Below are 27,068 nucleotides of genomic sequence, written 5' to 3' on the forward strand. Positions count from 1 at the left end.
TTTAAGTAAATATTTAAACGAGAATTTCATTATGCAATCAGCCTTATTTTCTTACCCGACAACTTTTTAATTAGCTTCTTTTATCAATAAAAACGAAGTTTTGTAAATATTTGAGAATAAAATGTACCTTGATTTAGAAATTAGAAATATACGGTGTTATTTGAAAAGATGAATAAAAAATAACGTAATTTATTGTTTAAAAATTATAAATTCTTATTTTTTGTTGTTACATATTTATTTACAGTACATCAAAATTACGTTGGACTGGATAACGACAAATCACCTTTTTTTCTTAGTATAGTTCTAAATGAAGATACCAATACCTGCGTGCCTCTATGTCGAGCAATTTTATTCAAAAAAACCGTAAGTTTCAAATTGTTAATTTACAATATTTAAAAGTGTGTAAGGGGACGTCAATTATTTATTTACGTCGCTTTTGAGACCGTGCAAAAGTCTTCTTGGACTAAAATTTTTAAAAACGTAATTAATGAACCCCCCCTAACGAATCAAGAACAAAAACTGCTTATTTCTTTAATTCCTTATTTTGTTTTTATACGTTTATGTTCCTAAATGTTCTCGATTTTAGGTCTGTTCTGTTTCAAAATTAGTTTCTTTGAGTCTTTATTCAAATTTGATATTAAAACCAACAATTTGCTTATTTATATTAATCAATATCAAAATATAGAATTGAATTCACGTTTTTACATATTTCGTGGTTACGTTAACGAAGTTTTAATTTTTTTATCGTATCGATGATCTTTTAGTCTATTTTCTAAATACTGTGATGTCTGCCCTATGTAGACAGAGTTTGCGGCGGTACATCAAAAATCGCGTTTTTAAACGAATTTTAACTTTTTTAAGGCAATATCATATCTTCAAAGTTGGGTAACAACACTTCGTTGTTACAAATAATAAAACAAGCGGTTCCGAAAGTTATAAAATAGAAGTTGTAGAACTACATCGACGCGATATTCGTTAACGATGAATATTTTTAGGGGACGCAGAAAATATCGTTGCCGATATCGCAACAGAAAGTTTTAACGGTTAAACAGATACTATCGAATTTTCCGAATATCGATAAAATCGATAAAGGTCCGAAAGAAATATTTTCACCTGATATTCAAAAAGATTTATTACTTCTAGAGGAACAAGAGGGTTCGGTCAATTTCAAATTCGGTGTTATTTATATGAAACAAGGTCAAAATAGCGACGACGAAATTTTGAGCAATGGTAAAAACTCGTCGACCCTTCTTAGAATAAATCTTTAATTATTTTCCATTTTAGAATATGGAAGTTATAGGTTCGAACAATTTTTATCGTTATTGGGAGATAAAATCAAATTGAAAGGATGGGATAAATATAGGGGAGGATTGGACATTAAAGGTAAAAATTTGTTAAAGGTTAAAAATTTATTATCGTATCTTCTTCTTTTCAACATTTTAGGTGACATGACCGGAAAATTTTCCGTCTACACTATATACGAGGGTCACGAGATTATGTTCCATGTATCGACGTTATTGCCCTATTCTCGCGACAACCGACAGCAAGTTGAAAGGAAACGACATATCGGAAATGACATCGTTAACATCGTCTTCATAGATGGCGAATGGGAATCGTCGGAAACGGCGCATTCCCAATTCAACCCGACTTGTATCAAATCGCAATTTACACGTATCCTTTTTATCGATCGTCCTAAAACTCAAACGCATTTCGAAAAGGCGTACGTCGATTGTTCCGCGAACTCTATTTTGTTTTTTTTTGACATTGAATGAACTCGACATGTGTCAACTCCAAAAAAAAAACAAATCGTCCAAAACCTATGTCCTTTCACCGTCTGTTTAGTACGTATTTGGAAGGAAATAATAATCAAACTACGGAGTATGCCCCAAATATTCATTCCGTAGAGAAAACAGTTGTCGTAGGATTTGATTAAACACGCGATTAAATTTAATCAGGGGTTCTATTCATGTCACGCCGTTCCGATGTGGAGAAAACGGTTTAAATGGCACACGCCATCTACAGTGACGATTGGTTAATATTAAATTTCATCAATTCGAGCGCTTGAAAAATTCCGACAGGTGTTTCGCTTATTAATTACGGTAGAATAGAATAGAAAATTTGGAAATTAGTTCAAAACTATAACTTAGCATCTATTTCACCCCAAAATTATATTATTTTATAAAAAAATATGTTTTTTACGTTAGTATTTTGAGTTTTTAGAAATTAATTTGAAATTTACCGCGAAAAAGGCAAAGACTGTCATGGCGTCTTTAATTATGTCACAACAGCTGTGTTTGTTTACGACAGTCAATTGTTCAATTTTTCAATAAATAATGAATTACTCGTATTATAAATACTGTATAGTGCCTCAATGTGATAAAAAACGCCAGACAAATTATTCATATACGTTCCAAACAATAAAGAAATACGAAAAAAGTGTTTAAAAATGGCAAGTAGGAAAGATGCTGTTACGAATTATTTCTGTGAAGATCATTTTGATGTAAGTACCAAAAAAAAACTTGATGTATCTATTTATAAATGTGCAAAATCTACCATAGTATACCACACATAACATATAAAATGTTATAACTTAATTAAGTTAAAGTTATTGAAACTTTGTATTCCCTAACCTCAAAATCAATTAAGAATTTTCATTTTACAGTGGGTAAATACGACTCTCTGACTGGTAACTACTAATTAAATAAGACTTTGTTTCTTTTTCATATAATACTTACATATATAAGCTCTAACACTGCGGGCTTTTGATGAACAAAAGTATGTATTCGATGCAAAACATTTGTCAAGTATAAATGCGTCAATTTTGGGTAAATTGTTTTGTTAAATTTTGATTCCATAGTAAATTATACCTGTCTTTCAAGATTAAACTAATAACAAACTTTATTAATTTAACAATAATTGCTGAAAACTGGAAATAACCTGGTAAATTTATACGAAAATGTCAGCTACAACAAGTATTTTCCAAAAATACTATTAATCTTTTATTATTTTTGTAGAAAAGTTGTTTTTTTTATTTACTAATTATCATGGTTAATCATTAGAAACTCACAGTCATCCGATTTATTATTAGTAGAAACAAGCCTATTGCACTTGAAACTCATTCGTATGACATAATAATCATAGGAAAGTTTATTGAGTACAGGGACGTCTTTATGCAATATGTTCATAATTATTCTTGAAACTAAAAGTTTATTATGTGAATGAATCACGTTTTTTTTTTTGGAAAAATTAGTTTATTTATTTGTTTTGTAGCCTTTACTTCTGACATATCTTTTTGTTGTCTTATAATTCTCTTCATTTTCATCGGTTATTGAAATGTAAGGATTCCTGTCAAATGAAGGATACAAAGTTAAATTGCTTTATTACAGAGTTGGAAATACAGAAAATATTTAAACGCGTTTCTCATTAAAACAGCCTAAACGGTAATCAACAATAACTCTAAGGGCAGGCTTCAGGTATTAGAATGAAATAGAAGTGTGAAAAATATGAAAATCAATCAGTAATATACGCAGTCGTTTTTCTTTTCACTTGTACATATAAGATATTATCTAGAATCACCTAGTTTTGTACGTAATTATGAACTTGTGTGCAGTCTTGGAAATCTTCTTCAAAGCAGATCTTTTTCTAACCTTTCAAAGAAATATGAACAAGAGCTTTTGGTCAGGTACTAGATAGAGAATTGTCCCCATAGGCCTCTTGTAACAATTTATAGCACTCAGTCGGTGGTTTCTTCAATTTAACGAGAAATTTAAATTTTGAGAAACGTTCGTTTCAAACAGCTACTGCACAAATGTTGTAATAGTGGCGAAAACGTGTTTCGGGACGTGCATAGACAAGTTATCTAGATACCCAAAGCATTAGGACACCCTCTAGACGCACAGTTATGTAATAGCCAGTACTCGTAGATGATTTAGAGTCCACAGTAGTAAGTCGGGGCTTAGGATAGGTAATCAAAAGGTCTGTCGGTTTGAAACTATTTAATCCTATATCTGTATCTCTCACTGCATCGTTATACTTCACTTGTAATGGTGGTGTATGTCTCTTTCTAGATTTGACTGGGAAACAGAACCCCAAAGATGTATTCCGTATGTCCAAATGGGTTTTATGTCGATTTTATATATTAGAATTTTATTTTGTAATGACAGCTACGATTTTCTACCAATTTTTCTACGTTAGTATCTTATCTAGGTGTACGTTAGGTATTGTGTGAGCTGTCAGTTATTCAGTTCGACTGATTTCATGTAATATATTGAGATTCGTATTGTTTGGTCGGCAAGTCCGAGGGAAACGCTTCCTTGGGATACTCTGGACTCAATACGTTGTATATATTTCCTTGACAATATATTTCTAGACATATTCGCGGTGGTAACAATGGACAACGATAGTCAGTACCGTCTGTCCGTATTTTCGGACGAATCGGTACCGTTATTTGGGCCGGGCCTACCCTGTCCGCCCATTTTCAACGACCCCTACCTTTTCAGGGAGTTTCTACTAGTAAAGCTAATAAACGGTGAGAAGGCTACATTCGAAACACCCACGTTCGCCAGAAAGAGACAGCGAACTCTGGATATGCTTATCAAGGATTTGTATTCAGAACATATGATCGATGGAAGGATGGTAAGCGTAGTATTATTCATACGTATCCATTGTGTACAATGGATATTTTTTAACGTTTAGTTGGTTTAGAATAACACATTTTTTAACATTACTCAAAAATAATTAGTTTATTCATTGATACACAATGATATTGTTAATAATATTTTTAAAATTTGTCTATACTTTTACACAACTTGTATATAGGTACTCGTTTTACCCCTCTTGTCAAATAAAATCATCTTTTGTTGTATCAGAAAGGAAACTTCGGAGTCTGAACGTAAACTGTTTACTTTCGGTCCTAATTTATAACAATTTTCTCATATTATCACGAATCGCTTTGAAAAATTGTACTCACCAATAGTTATTTTTATGCCAAGGACTAAAACTGCTACTTTGTAGTATTTCATCATCCGCGTACAAAACGACGTATAAAATTCAAAACTTTTTCAAAATAGTTAATTATAAACATTTTATTTATTTAACATTATATAATGTACTTAATGCGATGTCAATATTAATTTATTAATTATTCGTAACAAGTAATGTTGATAGTACCTCCAATATACCAAAATACCAACAATTATTAATATTTATTGGATTGTTTACGGTGAAGGTTATGCAAAATCATCGAAATGAAACTGTCAACTGTCAACTGTTAAAGTTGTCTACTCCGGAGCGTTCCGAAAGTGTTTTGCAGTACGGAACTGTCACTTTCATTACATGGAACACTCAAAACGCAACTAAATGAATACAGAACGAAATATATATTTCGTTGAAACAAAATAGATGAAATCAAATGAAAATGCAATATGTCGATATAACTTTCGCGTTTTGGTTTAATGTACAGGAAAAACATGTCTACAAAAAATAATTCTATAGAAAATTCATCGCGGTTCTTTTCGTTCTCGATTTCGTCGTTTATTTGCTCGAGAATGGTGTCTCTTTCTTCTTCTTTTTCTGTTATCTTGTCACGGAAATTGCGATCTATCACCACAGTTCATGTACGCAACTGTCTTTCTGCATCCTCAAACTTTTCGACAACCAATTTCTTGCATTTGAAAGAAATAAGTTTCAACAAGTTTTCCGGAGCAGGAACCAGTTCTTGTCTTTTTTCCATCCCTATAAATTGTTCTACATTTTGTTCTTTCCCATTTAGCGATAACTTCTGAATCACCGTTTGGATTATTAAATATTTCGATAACCTCGTTTAAATCAAAGTTGTTTCGGAGTAGTTTGATAAATTTCGATGTGGTATCGCAACCACTAAAGGCAAGCAAATTTTTTTCTTTTCCTGGTATATGTACAGTCAAAAGAACGATTACTATCAACGTATCTCCATCTTCGGTGGTTTGTTTAACCACTAAGTGTTCAGCTTCAAATTTTGTCTTCAACATTCCAATGAGGCGGTTCTTGTTCGGATCATTACCCAGGAATTTACTTTGCGATACGGTTGGCGTCATTTTTTTGTTTGTCTACTGAAGCAATTTTTGGTGATATTGAGGATCGTTCCACATATTTGGTACTACATCTTCTGGATATCCGTGGAATAAGATATAGGACGTATTTATATTGCAAAAAGATTCGCCCTGTTGCCAAACGATTCGTTGTAATAAGTAAAATATCCTCCATCGATTATGTAAATCGTATTTTAAAAATTTTCATATGTTATAATTCACAAATATGAGCGGTTTAAATTAAATATTGAGTATTAGAGTATTAGCGGCTCTCGTACGCCGAAAGTATCGATTTTAGGAAAAAAAAGGTTATGACATAAATTGTAGGAGATTTTTTTTACAATTTTTTTGTATAGATATGTTTTTTCTGTAAAATGCGTCGTAAAGGAGTTATTATTAAAAAACAGTTTTTAGACGCCATTTTTTCAATGTGGCGACGCGAGCGGCGTAGATACGGAATGGAAAATTTTATATTCGGAAAAAGCACGTCAAAATCTATAAAACTACCAATTTTCAATAACTTTCCAAACAAATTACTAATGAGAAAAATTGATTTTTTGTCTATCATCAATACTAGTTAGTTTTGTTAATACTTTTGCTGTCCAAAAATTACTAAAATTCATCACGTGATATATCCGTACTAAACATAAACGTTTGTTAAATTTCGGAACTTGAAACAATTGGAATATAAATATTTATAAATATAGAATTAGATTTATTACTTACATACCGATCGATACATTCGATTGTTTAGTTAACAAAAACAATGACACATCTATCGAATTACAAGCATAAAAAAATCTATTTAAGTAAAAGGTGAGAAATTTCAAGATTATCAATAATTTTTTTAATTAGTTTTTTTAACGGATAATCTACGTTCTACAATAACAACCCCCGTTTATACGAGTGTTTCACGCTAGTCTTTTATGTCAATAGCATGGAAATGAATCCTTTCCATTCTTTTCTATTTTTTTGCTTTCGTTTTCCAGTCCTCAATTCATCCCATTCTTAGATCTTCCACCTCCACCTCTTCACATCACATCTTTTCCTTGGTCTTCTTTTTTTCTTGTTCCTTATTCCTCCTTGTTCTATGTTCATCATTTTTTTTGTTTCTCCAAAATCTATATTTGACCCAACCATTCTATTCTTTTGGATTTTATTATTTTGCTTAGTTCTGCTTCTCCAAATAGATTCGTAATTTCATTATTTGTCCTCCTCATCCATAAATCTTCCTCCTTTTTACTGCTTCCTATTTTTCTTTCCCATATAATCAAACTTCTTTTTCTCTTCTTTGTTAAGAAACCAAGTTTCACCTCTTTCCTTCGTCATCGTCGCTTCCAGATTTTTTCCTGCGTCATCGTCGTCGTCCTTGATAACCTTCCCAAGATATACATAATTTTGAACTTGTTCCAAGTTCATTCTTCGTTCAGTTGTATTGACAAACTTCTCATCGTTATTTTCGTTTGTGGTGTTGTTATTATCAACAATTTCGGTTTATTTTCGTGCCTGCCATTTCCATGAAGGCTCCGCGGGTTTCTTCAAGTTCGTTTTCCGATGTTGAAAGGATTACTACATAGTCTACGTATACCAGTAGTTGCGTTGTTTTTGTTTTAAGTGTCCCTGTTCTGTTCAAACCGATTCGAGGTACTATCCATTCTAATACTATACAGGGTGTCTCACGACTAGGCAAAACTATATGTATATGGCAAAATACTCATAATAAAATCATGAAAATTTCCAAGTTTGGGTTTTCGGATACGATCTTTTTAACTAAAATATTTTTAAAGATGGCCGACTTCCGGTTCTACCGGAAGTTGATTGCAACTTTGTTATTTCAAATAAAACACACTGTACATTAATACATTTTTGACCGTTGCAGATCATTCTAAATTATTTTTTCACGAGGATATCCTTAAGGATATGAAAATGGTTTTTGTTCGGTTGCTTTTAGTAAGGTCAGACGTATTTGAATCTATGTTAGGAATTTTTCATTTTATACAGGGTGTGTATAAAAAGTATTCAAAATTTAACTTCATAAATATCAAATTTCTCTATTTTTTTAAATAGAACCACCCGGTTTTTTCTATTTTAATGCATTCGGGGGTAAAAAAGAAGGCATAATAAGTCATGTATACTTTCCTATACCTAAACCTTACCGTTAACCATATATTAAATGTTTTCTAAATTTTTAGAGAAGCAGGTGTAGTCTAAATTTTATTTTGACCCGTTGATACAAGCACTAAGAAATAAAAAAGTATTTTTAGAACCGGAAGTTGGCCATCTTTGAAAATATTTTAGTTAAAAATATCGTATCCGAAAACCTAAACGTAAAAATTTTCATAATTTTAGTATATATATACAAATAGTTTTAACTCATCTTGGGACACCCTGTATTTAACAGCGGATAAAGGATCTCCCTGTTTTAGTCCTGGGTTAGTCTGGAAACATCTTTGATTTACCTTAATCTTCGTTTTTTTTTTTTAAATTTTCGTAAGATTTATAAGCTTTTTTGAAATACTAAAATCGTTGGAATCATTTCTGATTTGTCTTTGTCAAAATTTTGTATCTGTAGTTTTTGTATTAAATTTTTTTTTGAATATCGGTATTATTATTGTCATTATTTACGATACATCTATCGAATTACACGCGTAGTTATTTAATATTCCAGGCTATGTTGAATCGTCGAGCATTTTCCGACGTTTTGGCCGACACTCCACGCCATTCTAGACTCAAGGAAGATTCGCGTCAAATAGAATTCGTTCGGATAGGTCAAGCTCTAAAATTGGAAGCTATAGTTCGAGGCGACGCCCCGACTAGTTTAGCTTCTGCAAGTTGTAGTACGGGTACTGTTTTTAAAAAATCGCCGTGGGAAGCGAACTGTTTTTATCCAGTATTTCCGGTTCAATCGATAATTTGCGCGGATTCGTGGGGCGATAACAGACTCGTAATAGGAACTGAAGAAGGAGTTTACGTAGTTACAGGTAATATTAAACGGATTAATCGAAAAGAGCGAGTACGTAATTCGAATTTGTAGATGGTAGTTTTCATCGTTTGATATTCGATAAAACGTTACAAGTTCGGCAACTTAGCGTGGTTGAACCTCATGGTATATTTTTGATGCGCGGAGGGCATAGTAATAAAGAAGGGAAAATATACGTTTTTCGTTTGTCTCAAATTGAAGAATTGGCCGAAGCTAAATCTCGTTTGGACGTTAAAGAACATCGATTGGAAAAAACTAGAGGAACGAATTTATATTCATTATCAAGACCAGGTAATCGAACAAAATTTTATTTGAAAAATTTGTTGAATTTCGCCTTTTCGTATTTATAATTATGTAGGTGACGAATTTTTCCGTGTGTTATTTAAGGAATAAAAAATAAATAAAACGCTTCGTACAAAAATAACATGGAAAGACAAAAATAGATACCGTCGTATAAAGGCACGTGTAATCAAAACGCTTTATTAGCGAATATAATCAAGGTTGACAACAAAAAGATAAATATAATAGTCCGGTCAAATTAGACCTAAAAGCTACATAAATTCCCATCAAGTTGAAAACAATGAGTGTTTTTCGCGATTATCGATAAAACGGTGAGTTTTAGCATAAAAATACCTCAGACAAAAATTGTACATCAAAAAATTATCTATAAAAAACGTATCAATACTTTTTTTCCTACGAGCCACCGTTTCTGAGATATAACGATTCAAAAAGTTGTAAAAGTTTCAGATTTACTGTCGTATTTAATGGCTGTACGAGATGCAGAACAACATCACCGAACTTTAGCAGCATCTTCGTCGACAGTTCCAACCAGTCAACAGAAATTTCTTATAAAGTCTCGTAACTCTTACAATTTTTTTAAATCATTATATCTCAGAAACGATGGCTCGTAGGAAAAAAAGTATTGATACGTTTTTTATAGATAATTTTATGATCTATAATTTTTGTCTAAGGTATTTTCATGATAAAACTTATCGTTTTGTTGAAAATTGCGAAAAACTCATTTTTTTGACGTGCGGAATATTCAAATTCAATTCAAATGTATTTTAAACAATTTCCCTCAGAAATTTTTGAATGATTATATCTCAGAATACAGTTTTTTCTACGATCCACCGTTTCTGAGATATAATGATTCAATAAGTTCAGAGGGAAATTGTTTAAAACACATTTGAATCGAATTTGAATATTCCGCACGTCAAAAAAATGAGTTTTTCGCAATTTTCAGCGAAATGGTGAGTTTTATCATAAAAATAACTCAGAAAAAAATTATAGATCATAAAATTATCTACAAAAAACGTATCAATACTTTTTTTCCTACGAGCCACCGTTTCTGAGATATAACGATTCAAAAAGTTGTAAAAGTTTCAGATTTACTGTCGTATTTAATGGCTGTACGAGATGCAGAACAACATCACCGAACTTTAGCAGCATCTTCGTCGACAGTTCCAACCAGTCAACAGAAATTTCTTATAAAGTCTCGTAACTCTTACAATTTTTTTAAATCATTATATCTCAGAAACAGTGGCTCTTAGAAAAAAAAGTAATAAAATGTGTTTTGTAGATAATTTTATGATCTATAATTTTTTTCTGAGTTATTTTTATGATAAAACTCACCATTTCGCTGAAAATTGCGAAAAACCAATTTTTTTCACGTTCGGAATATTCAAATTCGATTCAAATGTGTTTTAAACAATTTCCCTCAGAAATTTTTGAATGATTATATCTCAGAATACAGTTTTTTCTACGATCCACCGTTTCTGAGATATAATGATTCAATAAGTTCAGAGGGAAATTGTTTAAAACACATTTGAATCGAATTTGAATATTCCGAACGTGAAAAAAATTAGTTTTTCGCAATTTTCAGCGAAACGGTGAGTTTTATCATAAAAATACCTTAAACCAAAATTGTAGATCGTAAAATTATCTACAAAAAACGTATCAATACTTTTTTTCCTAGGAGTCACCGTTTCTGAGATATAACGATTCAAAAAGTTGTAAAAAGTGAAAGCATTCAAGACTTTTACAACTTTTTGAATCATTATATCTCAGAAACAGTGGCTCTTAGAAAAAAAAGTAATAAAATGTGTTTTGTAGATAATTTTATGATCTATAATTTTTTTCTGAGTTATTTTTATGATAAAACTCACCATTTCGCTGAAAATTGCGAAAAACTAATTTTTTTCACGTTCGGAATATTCAAATTCGATTCAAATGTGTTTTAAACAATTTCCCTCAGAAATTTTTGAATCATTATATCTCAGAAACGGTGGCTCATAGAAAAATAATATTAATACGTTTTTTTCTACGAGCCACCTTTTCTGAGATATAATCATTCAAAAAGTTGTAAAAGTTCTGAGAGAAATTGTTTAAAATGCATTTGAATTAAATTTGAATATTCCGCACGTCAAAAAAATGAGTTTTTCGCAATTTTTAGCAAAAATACCTCAGACGAAAATTGTAGATCATAAAATTATCTACAAAAAACGACGTGTGTAACTTTTTTTCCTACGAGCCACTGTTTCTGAGATATAACGATTCAAAAAGTTGTTCTGCAGCTTTGATATTTCTCGTGCAATCATTAAATACGACAGTGAATCTGAAACATTTTACAACTTTTTGAATCGTTATATCTCAGAAACGATTGGGAACATTCAAATTCAATTCAAATGTATTTTAAACGAATTATTAAATTGAAAATTTATGTCTAAATTGACCGGATTATAAGAAGCGTTTGCTTTTATAAAAATCTCGAATGTTAGTTTTCCATTGTTTTTATCTCGTTATATTCCGTCTCCATTCATCTATACATGAATTTAATTAGATCTTAACGAGAAACAACCATCGAGATTAATAAGTAGTAGAGAATTGATTGGCTGGGAGATGGAGGTGATAAACAGCAAATCCTCTTGTTTGCTATAAGTCTACGGAATCATCGTATTGCGTTTAAATTCCATCTAGTTCACTCTAGTTTCACACTCGATATTTGATAACTGATAAGCAACTGATTTAATCAATTCGATATACGTTCACTAGAACAATTAGATGGTTTGAACCAATCGAATGGGTAAGAACCGAAAATTAAAAGTCAAAGTTATATAATTTCTCCTAAATGCTGTATTTTTTCGAAAAAAAAAATGTCACTTAAAACCTCTTCGGTGACAAGAGTTTAATTAAATTCACCAAGTTTGAATATGCTATTTTCAATCATCCAAAATCGAGAAATTATTGTTGTTTTTTTGGAAATTTATTATCTTAACAGTAGTAGTTTGAACAAAAAAAACATAAACAATTTGTCAATGTTTCTATTTTTGTTTCGACCACCCAAATTGTTCGTTTTTCGACACTTGGTGCTAAATTTTTAAATGTAACTGTATAATTGTAAATATTTAGTTGCTTTTATGAAAAAATATCACAAAAAGTCAAGCTAATGTCCCGAAGTTTGGAAATATTTTAATTATCTCTCGTAGGGTTCATACAATGTTGAAATTTTACATTCAAACTCTCGCATCCGGAGTAATTTTCCGTACCGTGTTTCATGACCTACTTTCTTTAGTCCTTTAACAGTATCCTTTCATTAGAGTTATCTTTATATTCGTTTCCTGTCGATTAAAAGTGCCTCAATCATTAAGGTTTCTACATATTTTCGCGAATTGAGAATAGACCCGCTACTATAAATACCATAACCGCAATCCTGGTTTTCCAATACATAAACATGTCTAGTATTAAAGAGCTATTGTTTTAGGTGGATCGAAGTTAAGAATGTGCGTAGTTATAGGAAAGAAACTTCAAATGTTTCAATGGAAGCATTCGGCAGCGTGGACAGCTTGGTGTCCTTCAAGTGATACAGATACCGTAGAAGGATTCACGTTTTTGTGGGTGAGCCTCGTATAGAAAATAATAAAACAATTCTTTATCAATTAACGAAATTCGCTTTTCAGGAAATAAGTTTAAACGAAACCCCTACAATGGTAACGATCCTAGACAGCGGTTGGAGTCCGAGTTCACCGACCCACGGAGACACCCTTGTTTGTGTCGGATACAAAAATCACTGGGATATCGTTAATGGCAGAAGCGGACTAGCGCAACATTTACATACCGTCGAAAGTGCCAAAGCGAATTTAGTAGCCGCTCTAGATTTATACGAGGATCAAGAAGTACAACTACTTTTATGTTATAATCGTAAGTTGTACATAAAATAAAAACACACAATTATACACTTATATTATACATTCATGTTCTAATAAAATACCAATTAATTACTTTTAATTGTCGAATAAATGTTTACCGTTTCTTCAACCTAATTGATTTAAATCCGAACTAACTAATAAGTATTTGTCACTATATATTTACTGTTGGTAACACTATGAAAGATGCCTATTTAGCAATCGTCCATGTATTGAATAAGGACAGAAATAAAACGTTCTTCTATTGACAGTTTCCTATGTTCTGTGTTTGTAACAAGGATGTGTGCTTAATTTTATATTTGCACGTGTTTTGTTGAGGTTTGGGGCGAACGTAATATATACCAATTAATTACTTTTAATTGTCGAATAAATGTTTACCTTTTCTTCAACCTAGTTGATTTAAATCCGAACTAACTAATAAGTATTTGTCACTATATATTTACTGTTGGTAACACTATGAAAGATGTCTATATACCAATCGTCCATGTATTGAATAAAGACAAAAATAAAACGTTCTTCTATTGACAGTTTCCTATGTTCTGTGTTTGTAACAAGGATGTGTGCTTAATTTTATATTTGCACGTGTTTTGTTGAGGTTTGGGGCGAACGTAATATATACCAATTAATTACTTTTAATTGTCGAATAAATGTTTACCGTTTCTTCAACCTAGTTGATTTAAATCCGAACTAACTAATAAGTATTTGTCACTATATATTTACTGTTGGTAACACTATGAAAGATGTCTATATACCAATCGTCCATGTATTGAATAAAGACAGAAATAAAACGTTCTTCTATTGACAGTTTCCTATGTTCTGTGTTTGTAACAAGGATGTGTGCTTAATTTTATATTTGCACGTGTTTTGTTGAGGTTTGGGGCGAACGTAATATATACCAATTAATTACTTTTAATTGTCGAATAAATGTTTACCGTTTCTTCAACCTAGTTGATTTAAATCCGAACTAACTAATAAGTATTTGTCACTATATATTTACTGTTGGTAACACTATGAAAGATGTCTATATACCAATCGTCCATGTATTGAATAAAGACAGAAATAAAACGTTCTTCTAATGACAGTTTCCTATGTTCTGTGTTTGTAACAAGGATGTGTGCTTAATTTTATATTTGCACGTGTTTTGTTGAGGTTTGGGGCGAACGTAATATATACCAATTAATTACTTTTAATTGTCGAATAAATGTTTACCGTTTCTTCAACCTAGTTGATTTAAATCCGAACTAACTAATAAGTATTTGTCACTATATATTTACTGTTGGTAACACTATGAAAGATGTCTATATACCAATCGTCCATGTATTGAATAAAGACAGAAATAAAACGTTCTTCTATTGACAGTTTCTTATATTCTGTGTTTGTAACAACAATCTGTGCTTAATTATATTTGCACGTGTTTTGTTGAGGTAATATTTCCTCAATCAATTCTTCATCAAACAAATCTTCTAAATCTCGAAAAGCATCCATATTTAATTATTTGTATGACGAATATTTTCAAAAATCAACTAATCAAATATAGGTATAATAAACAAACTATCCTAACCTAAGTTATTTGGCAAATAACTCGTTTTAATCGGAGGTTTACTTTATTAGAAGGTAAATAATAGTTAGAATGGAAGTGAAAAAAACCGGCCTTAATATTTATGATGTATTAAATTTTCAGACACGTGTCATTTTCAAAAAATTAATGAAGCGAGCGCATCGAATACAAATTTCGATTTCCATTGGAACTCCGTTCCGTCAGATGTAGGTGAGTTGAAATAAAATGTTCACGTACTAATAACATCACATAATCTATTCTTAAATTACATTTTAATGTAAAGTATCGGTATTTTAAGTGCTTTTAAAGCATTCCATCAAGTCATTTCGTGCGACTGGAATTGAAAATGAAAACTCGACTTTAAAACAAAAAAAATATACCAATGATAAGTAATTTATTATGAATTCTATTGTAAATATTCATTGTATTATATAAGTATGAATTAATTCTTAAAAATATACTGAAATAGTAAATGCTTGTAGCCAAAACTTGAAAAGGGTTGTGATGCTATACACAAACGTCGTTATTTTTTTTAGATAAAAATATCGATGAAAGATTATTTATAATAAATAAAATTTGTTTTAGTTTGTGCTTTTCCATACCTTATTGCTTTCACGCAAAATTCTATGGAAATCCGTTTGATAGTCAACGGAAATCTAATACATACAATGACAATGCCTAAACTACAATTAATCGCCTCAAAAAATGACATTTTCTTCGCAACTACTGCTCCGGAATTTTTCCCTAACAAAACCGACCGATTGTTCGTGGACGTGAGGCAACAAGATTTTCAGAAACATTCGCCACCTGCCAGTCCTAACGGTAAGTTTCCCAAAAAAACGTGTTTTTTATAAAAAACAAGTTTTTTCTTCTCTTTTTTTGTAGCTTCTCCGGAAATAAAACCGCTTCGAATTTATCGAATACCTATTCATTCATTGCACAGAAACGACCAATGTGTAAGTAATTGCTCACCGCCGACATGGAAATCGACCGAATCGAAATTAACCGTTCCCGGAGAACCCCGTGTTTCCAGAAGTGCTACTAGCTCACCTATTCCTCCAAAAGGGAAAATCTTACAAGGAACTATCAAATGATCCCGTCTCTTATTCATGAACACTTCCAGTGTTTAGTTTACTTACCGAGATTTTTATCGCTAAACTTATTAAATAATCAAACAACTAAATTAAAAATATCTCGAAGAGCAATCTCAGTATCAGAATAATTTAATTATCGAATCGCCCATCAATATAAAGGTAGCAAGCAGTTTAAACATTATTTTTTATAGATAAAATAATCCAAAAAAAACTTTATTCGTTCTTTTCTTTGTAATTTTTCTGTCCATTAAAACATTTTTAGAATATACTCTCCAAATAAACTAAAACATAAAATTCGGTTGATTAATAATCAAAATATCTCATGGTAGTTTGTATTAAAAGTAAATGATCTTAATTAATTTTCCGATTGAATTAACAAGATTCATTATTTTGATGTTTACAAAATGGCGATAGTTGTTTACTTAATTTGATCTTTATGCGTTTTACTTTTTGGAATGTTCTGGATTTTTCTTGAGAAATTCCGAGTCATATTTTGATTGTAACAAAAAATTCTAAATCATATATTCTGTTTTTACTAAGTTTGACAGAAAGTTGAATAACAAAATTATTTTTCACTGTACATAACCAGTTAATGGAGAAGACTTGTATATACATAAGTAGCGGAGGAAATATCAATTGAAATTACTCGTAATCGACATCGCATATCAAAAAAATCTTCACTCTCTTAAATAGGGTAGCGCAGAATGTGTGTCAAACACTTATGTCAAAATAACTGAGCAGAATTTAATGAATTGTCATTATTATTATATTGCGAACGGTTTTAATTTAAGTTTAAGATAACACAAATCGATAAAGATATTTAAATTAATTATTAGAGCTGCAATGGATCGTTTATTTTGCGCTACCTTTTATGATTTGATTCCATGTATTGGATGCATTCAGCGGACGTAGCGCTACCGCCATCTACCGGAAACGTGTTGAACATTCGCTGACAAGCCGTTTTCGATTTATGTAAATTGTTAGTTTCCGTATTTTTTGAACACAGTTCATTCGCCTAATTTACCTATACTAATACAACAGTTGCACAACGGCTTCGTCCTATGAATACAACCATTGACTCAACTGAATAAATACGTAGGTTTGTTTTCAATATTAAATCACATATTAATTTGTAGTTAACGCTAATAAATCTACCTCTAAAGTTGATGAAAATTTGTGATTATAACTATCTAGTCATGATGATTATTGTAATATAACCAAAAATTGTATCTATTACAAGTTTCTGCACTATTGAACTGAGAACTATTCAACATTGTTGTCAGATATTGAATTTTTCCGAAAGTATTGAGAAATAAATACAAAATTGTTTAATATTAAAAGAAATGAAACTTTCCTTAGGTGTAAATATTATGTAAATATTTGTACATGACTTAAATAAGGAATTCGATTTTAGCATGTCGAGACAATTGAAAATGAAATTTATCGCACATAGATTGTTTTATCGACATTTTAAAAATAATTCCGGGACAAAAATTCTCTATACCTGCTGTCTTTCTAGATGAGCCATTAAGTTCGGCTAAAACGGGTTAATGGACATTGTATATCTTTTGATCTACTCATAATAATTCAATAAAGTGATTACATCCTAATCATTTAGTATTATTTATGTATCCTAACCCCTTTAAATTAAAAAAAAAAGTAAACAAAACGTTACTGATGTTAGTCGGCGAATTGGACAATGTCAAAATTATTTGATGTCACTAGAGTGGTGTATTATATAACGAATGTTTCAATAATATAAATATAAAAAACGTCTGAGCTAAAGTCATCACTTAATTGAATTATGAAGGGTTGTTTGATCCGCTACCTTTTGCTGTATTACTTCTAATGTCCCAACCCTTTTTTTCTTATATAAACTACAAATTGTCCTACATCAACTGATTTTAGTTTTTCTTTACATGTTTATCGGTTCTGTGAATGACCCACAGCAATTCTTATTATGATTGCATTATCAGATTGCTGAATATTATCCTTTTTTAAACATTCCAATATATTTAAAATGACTAGCTGTGTTCGTATATCTAAATCTTGCAATTTCATTGGCCTTCATTCACCCATGATCTGTAAAACGGCATATTTCTATTTATTTAAAGAAATTTATGAAATAAATGAATCTCACTAAGCCACGCCACTGTTTATCACAGACTGTCTGGAAGAAATTGTGTACATACGCCTTCCGACAGTTTCGACTAATAGAAATAGATTTATGTTTACGAATCGATGTTTTCATTGGTAAACAGTGGAGATGATGAGTCCACGTGGACTGACGGTTTGTTAGATGTTGGAAGAACTAGATATAACTTTATAGTAATCGGATAAAAGGACGTAAGATTTTTGTATGTAAACGTATTAATGCAATAAAAGACAATTATAATTACTAAGCAAATTTTATTGATAAAAAATGAAAATTTAATTATCAAACTGTTATCGCAGTCGAATACTTTTTTCTATTCTAACCTTTGGTATTCAAGACAAGTACCCAATCAGATTATTTTAATCAATATGTTGTTGTGAAGCATTCAATAGGTAAATAGGTGCTCAAGATACATTTTTTATTTGATTTTAGAATAGATTCACGATTTAATTGGAATTATATCGCGATCCAATAAAAAGAAGCAAAAAAAATGTCGCGCTTCTACTTCACAGCAATTTTTCTTGTTTCCTTCACTGCAAATCTAGTGGTAAGTATTTTTTTTTTATCAAAATAACCTTTTAAAAGATGATTTTAGCATAATTAGCGGCCGTTAAAAAATTTGATCTTACAGAACGGCGACGATTATTATCAACCATTTCCATTGGGTATAGTGAAAGGTAAAAAAAGAACCACCATAACGGGCGTGTCTGTGTATTCATTTCAAGGAATACCGTATGCCGAACCACCTACAGGGGAATATAGATTCAGGGTAAGCCGATCGATATTCATCGTAATTAATATTAATTAATTAATTATTTTAGTCCGCTAAACCGAAAGAACCGTGGACCGATATTCTAGATGCGACACAAGAAAGAAGTTTTTGTTTACAAATGACCTCCGATACAGTTGCCGGTAGTGAAGATTGTCTTTTCATGAACATATTTTCGCCCAAAGTAAATATTTTCATTATATCATAAGGGATAATAATTTTATTTAATTTTATTATAGGATCCAAGTTCGAGTCCAAACCTCCCGGTGATGGTTTATATTTACGGTGGAGGTTTCATCGAAGGTACTTCTGAAGACGTCAACATCGGTCCCGATCATCTAATGAATTACGATGTTGTTTACGTCACTTTCAATTACAGAGTCGGACCTTTCGGTAAAAATACGATGACGATAATAAAAAAAATTTAACTCATTTTGTTATTTTTAAGGTTTCTTTTCCACCGGAGACGAAGTTATACCCGGTAATTACGGACTTAAAGATCAATTGGAAGCTATAAAATTCGTTAAAAATTACATTCAATATTTCGGTGGTAATCCGGAAAAAATTACTATTTTCGGTCAAAGTGCTGGTTCGGCTTCAGTTCAATATCAACTTTTGAGTCCTAAAGCTAGAGGTAGTTAACTAGATTATATATTTATATATAAAAAAAAGAAATTTGATGAAAAATATTTCTTTTTCAGGATTATTCAGAGGGGCTATTTGCGAAAGCGGTTCGGCAATAAGCGCTTGGGCTTATCAAAGCAACCAAACCGAAATTTCTTATTTGCTAGCGTCTTTACTCAATCCCTCTTTAAAAAATGCTTCATCCACGGAAGTTTATCAATATATGAAACAATTACCAGCCGAACAAATCGACAGAGCCGCTCATATCATACAGAAAATGGTACGTAAACATTTTTGTAGGACAGTACAACGTCTCTTTAGAGTTTGTACTATACGAAATCGTAGCAACGAGCTTTAGTTTTCGTGTTTATCGTTAATTAATTCGATACTGCATCAAAAATTATTTCATCGCTCATCGTTTCCTCTATCGACAAAAGTTTTGTTTATTTTAGGAAAAACCTTCAGACAATCAAATCCAGCAAGGATTTTATTTCGCTCCAGTTATCGAGCCCGAACACGACGATGCATTTTTGACTCAATCAATGTTCAGGATGTTTCTCTTGGGAACATTTAATACTGAAGTAAAAATTATGGTCGGGGTAAATTCCGAAGAAAATCTTTTTTACGTATCCAGTAAGTAATAATTGATGTGTAAAATATACCGTTAAAGCAAATTTATCTTTTTTTATTTTTATTAAAGATATGACCAATCTTGAACAAATGGCCACTGAAATAACTGCGGATAGTTCAATATTGATTCCAAGAGGACTACAAGCTAATGAATCGAAGAAAGCTGAAATAGCAAATAAGATTAAAGAATTTTATTCTCCCTACCTTCCCTTTTCCTTAAACTGGAGAAGCTTGATAAAGGTAATTGTATTTTTTGTGTCCTTCCCTTAATTCAGAGGCATATGTCCCTTGAGAAGCCAGTCAGGCGCTTTAGGTAAGTTGTGAGGTTTGCTCAAGTGTTTAAAGCTTGCTCGAATGAGTGCAGGGTACTCCCAGATAATGTGGTCTGCGGTTTCGTCCTCCTCCATGCACCAACCGATCGTCCTTGATGCCCAACGTATCTTAGATGGCAGTGTCCGGTTAGAAGACCGATCACTGTTTAGATCTGGATCAGTTGTTTGGTGTGAGTCACACGAAGTCCATCTATATTAGCCCTCGCTTGTCTCATGTGACACCAAGGATAGGTTCTGGACTCATCGGTCGTTGCTTTTGTTGTCCGGGCATTCAAACGAGCTGGATCTTAAAGTCATTACTCACCAGATTCTCTTGCACACCAGCACTAGCCTAAAACACACCTTTTCAGCCGTAATAGCAGCTCTACTGTTTGAATAGATTGAAATTACTGTATTCCCATAGAGTATCGCGCGTCCGCATTCCATCAGAGCGAATACCTCGTCTTGGAAAACGATGGGGCGAAATAGATTCGCTTATTTTAAAAGTTTCTTCCGGAGAAGCCTGCTTCGGCCGAGCCATTCCTCCTGAAGGCTTCTGTGTACCAAGCGGCTCCGTTAATCAAAACAGCGGGCCTAGAGTCACCATTCCACTGCTCCCGCTCGGTTTAAAAGTTTAATTTGGCGAAATTAAAAACAGTAATCCGCCCAACTACCAATATTATTTATGATTTGTTAAATACATTCAAAATATATTTTCTTGTTGTTAGTATTTCAGTGATCAAAGTTTTGCTAGATCTCTTATCAAATCTGCTGAATTACAATCGAGATGGACAGACGTTTGGTTTTACGAATTTGCATTTCATGGTGTTTTGGGAGGATATACTGAAGAATCAGGTTTGTTACGATACAAAACTAATAAGTATCTAGTAACGAATATGGTAAATCTATCTATTTTCGATGTAAATATTATTTTGTAGTTGATGGTTTCTCTGAGGATGTCAGACATGGGGAAGAGATGAGTTTTATACTTAGACGTAATTACGGAGGGTTAAATACAACTGATTTATCGAAATATCCTGAAATCGATCAACTGGTCCAAAAACGAGTGATCACGATGTGGACCAACTTTGCCAAATATTTGTAAGTATTAACTAATTGCACACCCTGTACTTCTCAACTTCCATTAGAAGTATGTACCATGTATTTTCTCATTGCCAAGTTTTCATATTTTGCAGGAATCCTACTCCTGAACCAACTGAACTATTAGAAAATATAATTTGGCCTACCGTTAAGCCTGAAGATTTCAAATATTTAGCTATAGGATCTTGGTTAGAAGTTAAAACTAATCCGAAGCTGGACATGTATATGTTTTGGAACGAAATATTCTATACATATGGCGCACAACCTTTTATTTCTTGGTAAATTTTCATGAATGTCTTTATAAAAAAATTTTCAAATTATCGATGTTTTTATTCATATGCGTTTCCTTATATTAAAAACACATCAAACGATTAAAGATACTAGAGGTTTGCGATTGTGCTGGTATATGTGAGGCACATCTGATTTGATTATTTATACGTCACATCGCTAAAAATCCACTTTATAGCTTTGTGTAACGCTCCTTTAATGATTATATGTCATTTGTCTCAAGATAATTATAAGGTTTGTTCTTGCTAGCCGCACTGGTCTTAGTTCGATCGGTTACAAAGAACGATATAGTGCAAAGAGCAATTGGGCATTTGTTGATTGTATTTGATGTGATTCAGGCAGAAGACGAAGATGTAGTGCCACCGTACAGTAAACTGGGTGAATTAGCTCTCTTACATTGCTACTAAGAACGGCGACACTAGCGCTGGTTCTGCTCTACAAAGAACGCTCAAGTGTACACTTACTGAATTAGTTCTGCCAGTGCAGCTACCAAGAACAAACCTATAAGTATGGCAACATTGTATAGAGGAACATAACCTCCTTTACAGCCAACTTTGGCACATGTCAGTAAAATAAATATTTTTATCTAAAAGACAACGATGAATTCTACTAAGTTAATCAATTATTTAGTAGCAGATACGGCTGCATTTATACAAAATACCCAATTACAGGTAAGATATTTTTGTAACATAACAAAGTTTAGAGTATCAATAACTTTTTAACATATTTTAGAATGTTGCAAATAATATCTTCACCTGCCCGGATGTAGTTAATGAAATTAATAATAAAAGGCAGCTTAGACGCCTAGCTGTCCTTCCTTACGCTCTTATAGTCAAAGAACCATTTCCTGAACATATCAAATTGGTCACAGATTTTTCCAAAAAAACTGGAGATTATCGTAGTTTATCGGCAACTGATATAAAAGTATTGGCATTAACATACCAACTCGAAAAAGAAAAAGTGGGTACAGAACACATTAGAACCAAACCTATTATGGAAAAAGCGGAAATAACTACTGAAAATAAATTAGATACAAATCCAGATGTTACTGGCTTCTTTCTACCGACAGATTCAGAAGAAATTGGAATTGAAAACAACGAATCTGATGAAATTACAGATGAAAATGATACAGAAAATATATTGGTTCCAGTAAAAGAAGGTATGCGATAATTTTATTCACCATTATGGTATTAAAGACTAGAAGTTTTCACTTTTCAGCTTTGATTTATATTTTTTTCTGTAATTATTTTGATAGATGATGATACTTCTGGTGATGAAAGTGATGATGGAGAAGATGATGATGATTCTGATAGTGGTTGGATAACTCCCTCGAACGTAAAAATAGCAAAGCAACAAGTAAACTCAGATTTATTAGAACAGAAAAAGGTGGAAGTAGCTTGTATGACAACAGATTTTGCTATGCAAAATGTGCTTCTCCAAATGAATCTTAATGTATCCGCTTTAGACGGTCGATTAATAAAACAGTTGAGGACATATATTCTACGTTGTTATGCCTGTTTCAAGACTACAAGTATAATGACTAAAAAGTTCTGTCCAAAGTGTGGTAACGACACTTTGAAAAAAGTTGGTGTATCGCTAGATGAACATGGTAAAATGCAGATACATATTAATATAAAAAGACCGCTCACCGCAAAAGGGAAAAGATTTAGTTTGCCACGAATAAAAGGAGGTAAACATCCTAATAATCCTATATTGGTAGAAGATCAGCCAATGCCTGACAACAAACCCACCAGGCTAGCTCGTACTAAGAATAATCCATTAGATGATGATTATACCGCAGGTATTTTTTCTTTTTTTGAAAAATTCCTATTCTTAAATTTTAAAACATTAGTAGTTCAAATACCATCAAATATCTATAGTTTTTAAGAATTTGTGTATTTCTCAGGTTTTTCACCTTTTGTAATGAGAGATATTAATTCAAAATCGGCCCAGTTATGTATACGACCAGGACAAGAAATCAAACATTGGATGAGAAAAAATCCCAACGAATCAAGAAGAAGAAGGAAATGAATTTGATATTAGTAGAAATTCTAAACTGTTCAATTATATATTTTCAAATGATGTTAGTTCAACAAATAAACTTTCATTCCATTTATTTGTACCTACTGATTGCTGTCGTTTAAAACTGAAGATATTTTAATTTTGGGAATACATAACCCTATGTAGTTTATTTTACTATGAAAGTATAAGTTAATTGCTTGAAGACTACTCCAGAAAGCAATTTTATTTTTTTGGGGCTAATCAAAAAAATTAACACTCAAATGTTCATAATACAGAATTTTGTAATTCTAGGTTTAAAAATAGACAAAAAATTCATATTAAAGATCTATTTATTTATTTATATCTTTTCCTAGAGCATTTATAAGTACAAATTAATCCACCATCTGTATTGAAAATTAAAATGTATCCGTTATCTCCATTGGTAAAGTAGTGTTGTTCTTCTGAACCCCAAGTTACGGGACAATCAGAAAACCCCTGAACGTAAACTGCGACCCATTTATTAGAATTAATGTTACTAAAACAATTTTATAAAAAAGAGAAAAGAATTTTCTACAAACATAACTTACCATAAGCGTTTGAGAATTTGTTGGATGAAAGTGGAAGAAAAAAAACCCTGTAACTTCAAACAATGTGTTTTTTCTACTTTAGTACCATGTTCATAAGGTGGTGAATAACTAGATAAATAGTTGGTGACATCCGGTTCTAAGTTGCAATCGAGCATCAACATTCCTAACCATTCGATAAATTCTAATGTTTCATCTTTATCCCAATTTGTAATATTAGATACAGGAATTTTTGTATTTACCACAAACGAATTAAAAGTTGAAGAACATTGTTGTACTTGATAACCGAGGTCGGCAAAATATTTGGCTATTGAAGAAGGACATACTTCTTCATCTGGTGCTTCCCAAATCACAATAACTTTTATCTTTTTCAATATTTGCAAACACGACTTTAATTTTTCGAGTTTTGATTTATTATTTAATAAATTATCTTCAGTTAAATCTACATTAACGACTAAAATAGAGTAAACATAAAAAATGTTTAGTAAACGTGATATAACCTACTTACTGTAACGATTTTTTAATTTATTTGTAAAATGTGATGGTATTCCTTCTATACCAAGAGATTGATAAGTATCTTTATCTAAATTCATATACAGTTTACCATTGCTTGTAATACTAATACAATTATCACAGTCTATTCTTTCATCTACATTTAACAAAGTTAATTTGCCTACAATATATTTATTATCAAATATATCAAACACAAATATAATAAACAACAAACCATTTCTTATAAAACTAGAAATAAACTCGATATTAGTTAATTCTTGAAGTTGTAAATCATGTACCATGTAATATATACCAGTCTCTAAATCACTTTTTATTTTTGAAATATCTATTTCCTCTGGAGTAATAATTGATACCTGAGAAAAAAATTATTTATTAACAATATTCGTATACTATAAAATCGACTTTCTTCTAAAAATCCTCACCAAATGATTGTAATGAAAGTTGTTGATAGTAATGTTATTGAAAGGTAAATGCCCTTCAAATTTTTCTACGGTTAACAAAGAATCTCGTGCTAGAAAATTATATACTTCTGGTATTTCCATATTATACAGTTATAATTTTATTATAATAAAGTTATGAAGATTATTCACATTGCTAATATGCAAAATAGATATGGCTAATTTACGAATATGTGATAACAGATCGTAACAGCTCTGGATTTATTTATTTCAGTTCAACGACATTGTTTTAAGACTTAAAAAAAAGCCTTGTAATTGCAGATATAAGCAAATTATTGTTATAACCTATCTTTTATAATAAATAAATGTGTAGCTTGTCATATGTCATACTACTGACATCTAAGGGTACGTTCCACTTATCTCTCACGATCTCTCCTGTTCAATTTAGTTCAGAGCGTAGACCCAAGTGGAATGGATTACGAGGCGTTTCGAGCGTTGAGATAAATATTACCGAATAGCAAAATAGAAAAAATAAAGCGAAAGCTTTAATAGGTTAACTTATGTTATTGAATTTTTTAGTGGAATGCTTAACTGATTTACATTATAGCAAAATCAAAATATCTTCTACGGCAATAGTAGGTCACAAGAATGCTTCAAAAGTACTTATACCACATCAAATAATATGATAGATTTTCATGATTGCATTCTGCGTTGCTTGAGTTTTGGAAATTCCGCTAATTTTTTCGACGCTCACTTCGACTTACCCCTTGACAAAGGCGTTCGTGAACGTTAGTTATGACGTCCTCGCCGCAACCGTCGTTGTCGCTACGTGGAACGCCCAAAAGAGCATTTCAGGCGTCGTGAACGCTTAGTGGAATGCACCCTAAATCGAACAATCACGAAGGAAAACGATCATTGAAGAATTTAACCAAATGATAAAAAACTTCGAGTTACTTATCACCGATCAAACCAGTTATTGACACTATATTGAAACTCTTTTTATCTAAAATGTTGAGAATAATGGTTTAGTAAAGCCTTGTAAGGAATGATGAATATTTCTTGACTCTCGGAAAAATTTGAACTTTCAAAAATTCCCGTTTTTTGGTTACTTTGTGACAGCGGTGCTGCCAAACATAATTGTTCTCTTCATATAGAGAGCTTTCATTAAATGCTTTACAGAAACGAAATATGGAATATACAATTTTATCGAGGTAATATTGTTAAATATCTAGATCGTTACTATTGGATTTATTCCACTTTGATAGTATTTATTAGAGGAATTTTGTTGCTTCTGATGTCTATTTTTGTAAAAGTTGTTATTATTTCCATTCATTTCTTCATCATGTCTCATGTTAAAAAAATATGAATCATTTGAGAAGAAAGTTGTTTATTCTCAACAAAATCAACACAAATTTTGTTAATTTTATTTTATATAATTAATAATCTGTTAGTACCGTGAACTTCTGAATAATGTTATGGAGACATCCAAAATTAGGAAAGGAAATAAAATCCACAAAGGTATCATCACATGAAATATTTGGAGATTCAAAGTAGTGTAATCCAACTTTAGACAAAGTAAAACTTGCGTAGCCACTTTTAATAAAACAACAGCTAATAATAGTATATTTTTGTTCTTGAATAAATTCCGTATTGTATCCTGTTTACACCTAATGAATATGTTGAATAGAGCGTCGATAAATAAGATGAAGTCGTATACCCACATTGGTAAGAATATAAGAAACCAATTCCAATGGATTCGAGCTTCTAATCTCAAACATAATAATATGAAGAA

At 31.6% G+C, this 27,068-nt stretch overlaps 4 protein-coding genes across 13 annotated transcripts in view; 3 read left to right on the top strand and 1 right to left on the bottom strand.

Annotated features, from left to right (window-relative positions):
• LOC130898320 (GTPase-activating Rap/Ran-GAP domain-like protein 3) overlaps positions 1–17,512 on the top strand; it is a 63,614-nt gene extending 46,102 nt beyond the window's left edge. For all 10 annotated transcript variants that reach the window (XM_057807545.1, XM_057807546.1, XM_057807536.1 and 7 more), the window contains 12 exons: positions 245–363; positions 996–1,230; positions 1,285–1,383; positions 1,444–1,671; positions 4,370–4,635; positions 8,737–9,049; positions 9,103–9,339; positions 12,809–12,942; positions 13,005–13,245; positions 14,932–15,018; positions 15,394–15,630; positions 15,694–17,512. In XM_057807545.1, coding sequence (XP_057663528.1) covers positions 245–363; positions 996–1,230; positions 1,285–1,383; positions 1,444–1,671; positions 4,370–4,635; positions 8,737–9,049; positions 9,103–9,339; positions 12,809–12,942; positions 13,005–13,245; positions 14,932–15,018; positions 15,394–15,630; positions 15,694–15,902 — 2,405 coding nt within the window. In that variant the 3' untranslated portion in view covers positions 15,903–17,512. The remainder of the gene's footprint in view (positions 1–244; positions 364–995; positions 1,231–1,284; positions 1,384–1,443; positions 1,672–4,369; positions 4,636–8,736; positions 9,050–9,102; positions 9,340–12,808; positions 12,943–13,004; positions 13,246–14,931; positions 15,019–15,393; positions 15,631–15,693) is intronic.
• Positions 17,513–18,391: 879 nt separating this feature from the next.
• On the top strand, positions 18,392–21,812 carry LOC130897843 (juvenile hormone esterase-like). The gene is made up of 11 exons (XM_057806767.1): positions 18,392–18,604; positions 18,689–18,826; positions 18,879–19,010; positions 19,066–19,219; positions 19,275–19,460; positions 19,528–19,730; positions 19,903–20,083; positions 20,151–20,320; positions 21,120–21,246; positions 21,330–21,492; positions 21,588–21,812. The coding sequence occupies exons 1-11, from the start codon at positions 18,548–18,550 to the stop codon at positions 21,772–21,774; spliced, it is 1,698 nt and encodes a 565-aa protein (XP_057662750.1). The 5' UTR covers positions 18,392–18,547; the 3' UTR covers positions 21,775–21,812.
• Positions 21,813–22,188: 376 nt separating this feature from the next.
• Positions 22,189–23,896, top strand: LOC130898043 (RNA-binding protein NOB1). The gene is made up of 4 exons (XM_057807077.1): positions 22,189–22,451; positions 22,513–22,939; positions 23,036–23,581; positions 23,687–23,896. Exons 1-4 carry the CDS (start codon positions 22,380–22,382, stop codon positions 23,809–23,811), a joined length of 1,170 nt encoding a protein of 389 aa, XP_057663060.1. The 5' UTR covers positions 22,189–22,379; the 3' UTR covers positions 23,812–23,896.
• Positions 23,897–24,119: 223 nt separating this feature from the next.
• Positions 24,120–25,670, bottom strand: LOC130898044 (ribonuclease P protein subunit p40-like). The gene is made up of 5 exons (XM_057807078.1): positions 25,301–25,670; positions 25,093–25,231; positions 24,874–25,038; positions 24,369–24,819; positions 24,120–24,316 (listed from the first exon to the last, which is right to left on the bottom strand). The coding sequence occupies exons 1-5, from the start codon at positions 25,418–25,420 to the stop codon at positions 24,136–24,138; spliced, it is 1,056 nt and encodes a 351-aa protein (XP_057663061.1). The 5' UTR covers positions 25,421–25,670; the 3' UTR covers positions 24,120–24,135.
• Between the last annotated feature and the right edge of the window lie 1,398 nt (positions 25,671–27,068).

Source organism: Diorhabda carinulata, chromosome 9 (assembly GCF_026250575.1).
Source record: "Diorhabda carinulata isolate Delta chromosome 9, icDioCari1.1, whole genome shotgun sequence".
In the NCBI taxonomy this organism is placed as follows: Eukaryota; Metazoa; Arthropoda; class Insecta; order Coleoptera; family Chrysomelidae; genus Diorhabda; species Diorhabda carinulata.

Coding starts and splice junctions, on each gene's coding strand:
- LOC130898043 (XM_057807077.1), top strand. CDS start 22,380: ATGAATTCTACTAAGTTAATCAATTATTTAGTAGCAGATACGGCTGCA. Junction 22,940..23,035: donor ATTGGTTCCAGTAAAAGAAG/GTATGCGATAAT, acceptor TTATTTTGATAG/ATGATGATACTTCTGGTGAT. Junction 23,582..23,686: donor AGATGATGATTATACCGCAG/GTATTTTTTCTT, acceptor TGTATTTCTCAG/GTTTTTCACCTTTTGTAATG.
- LOC130897843 (XM_057806767.1), top strand. CDS start 18,548: ATGTCGCGCTTCTACTTCACAGCAATTTTTCTTGTTTCCTTCACTGCA. Junction 19,731..19,902: donor CTCATATCATACAGAAAATG/GTACGTAAACAT, acceptor TGTTTATTTTAG/GAAAAACCTTCAGACAATCA. Junction 21,493..21,587: donor ACCAACTTTGCCAAATATTT/GTAAGTATTAAC, acceptor CATATTTTGCAG/GAATCCTACTCCTGAACCAA.
- LOC130898044 (XM_057807078.1), bottom strand. CDS start 25,420: ATGGAAATACCAGAAGTATATAATTTTCTAGCACGAGATTCTTTGTTA. Junction 25,039..25,092: donor TTCTAGTTTTATAAGAAATG/GTTTGTTGTTTA, acceptor AATATATTGTAG/GCAAATTAACTTTGTTAAAT. Junction 24,820..24,873: donor TAAATTAAAAAATCGTTACA/GTAAGTAGGTTA, acceptor ACTCTATTTTAG/TCGTTAATGTAGATTTAACT.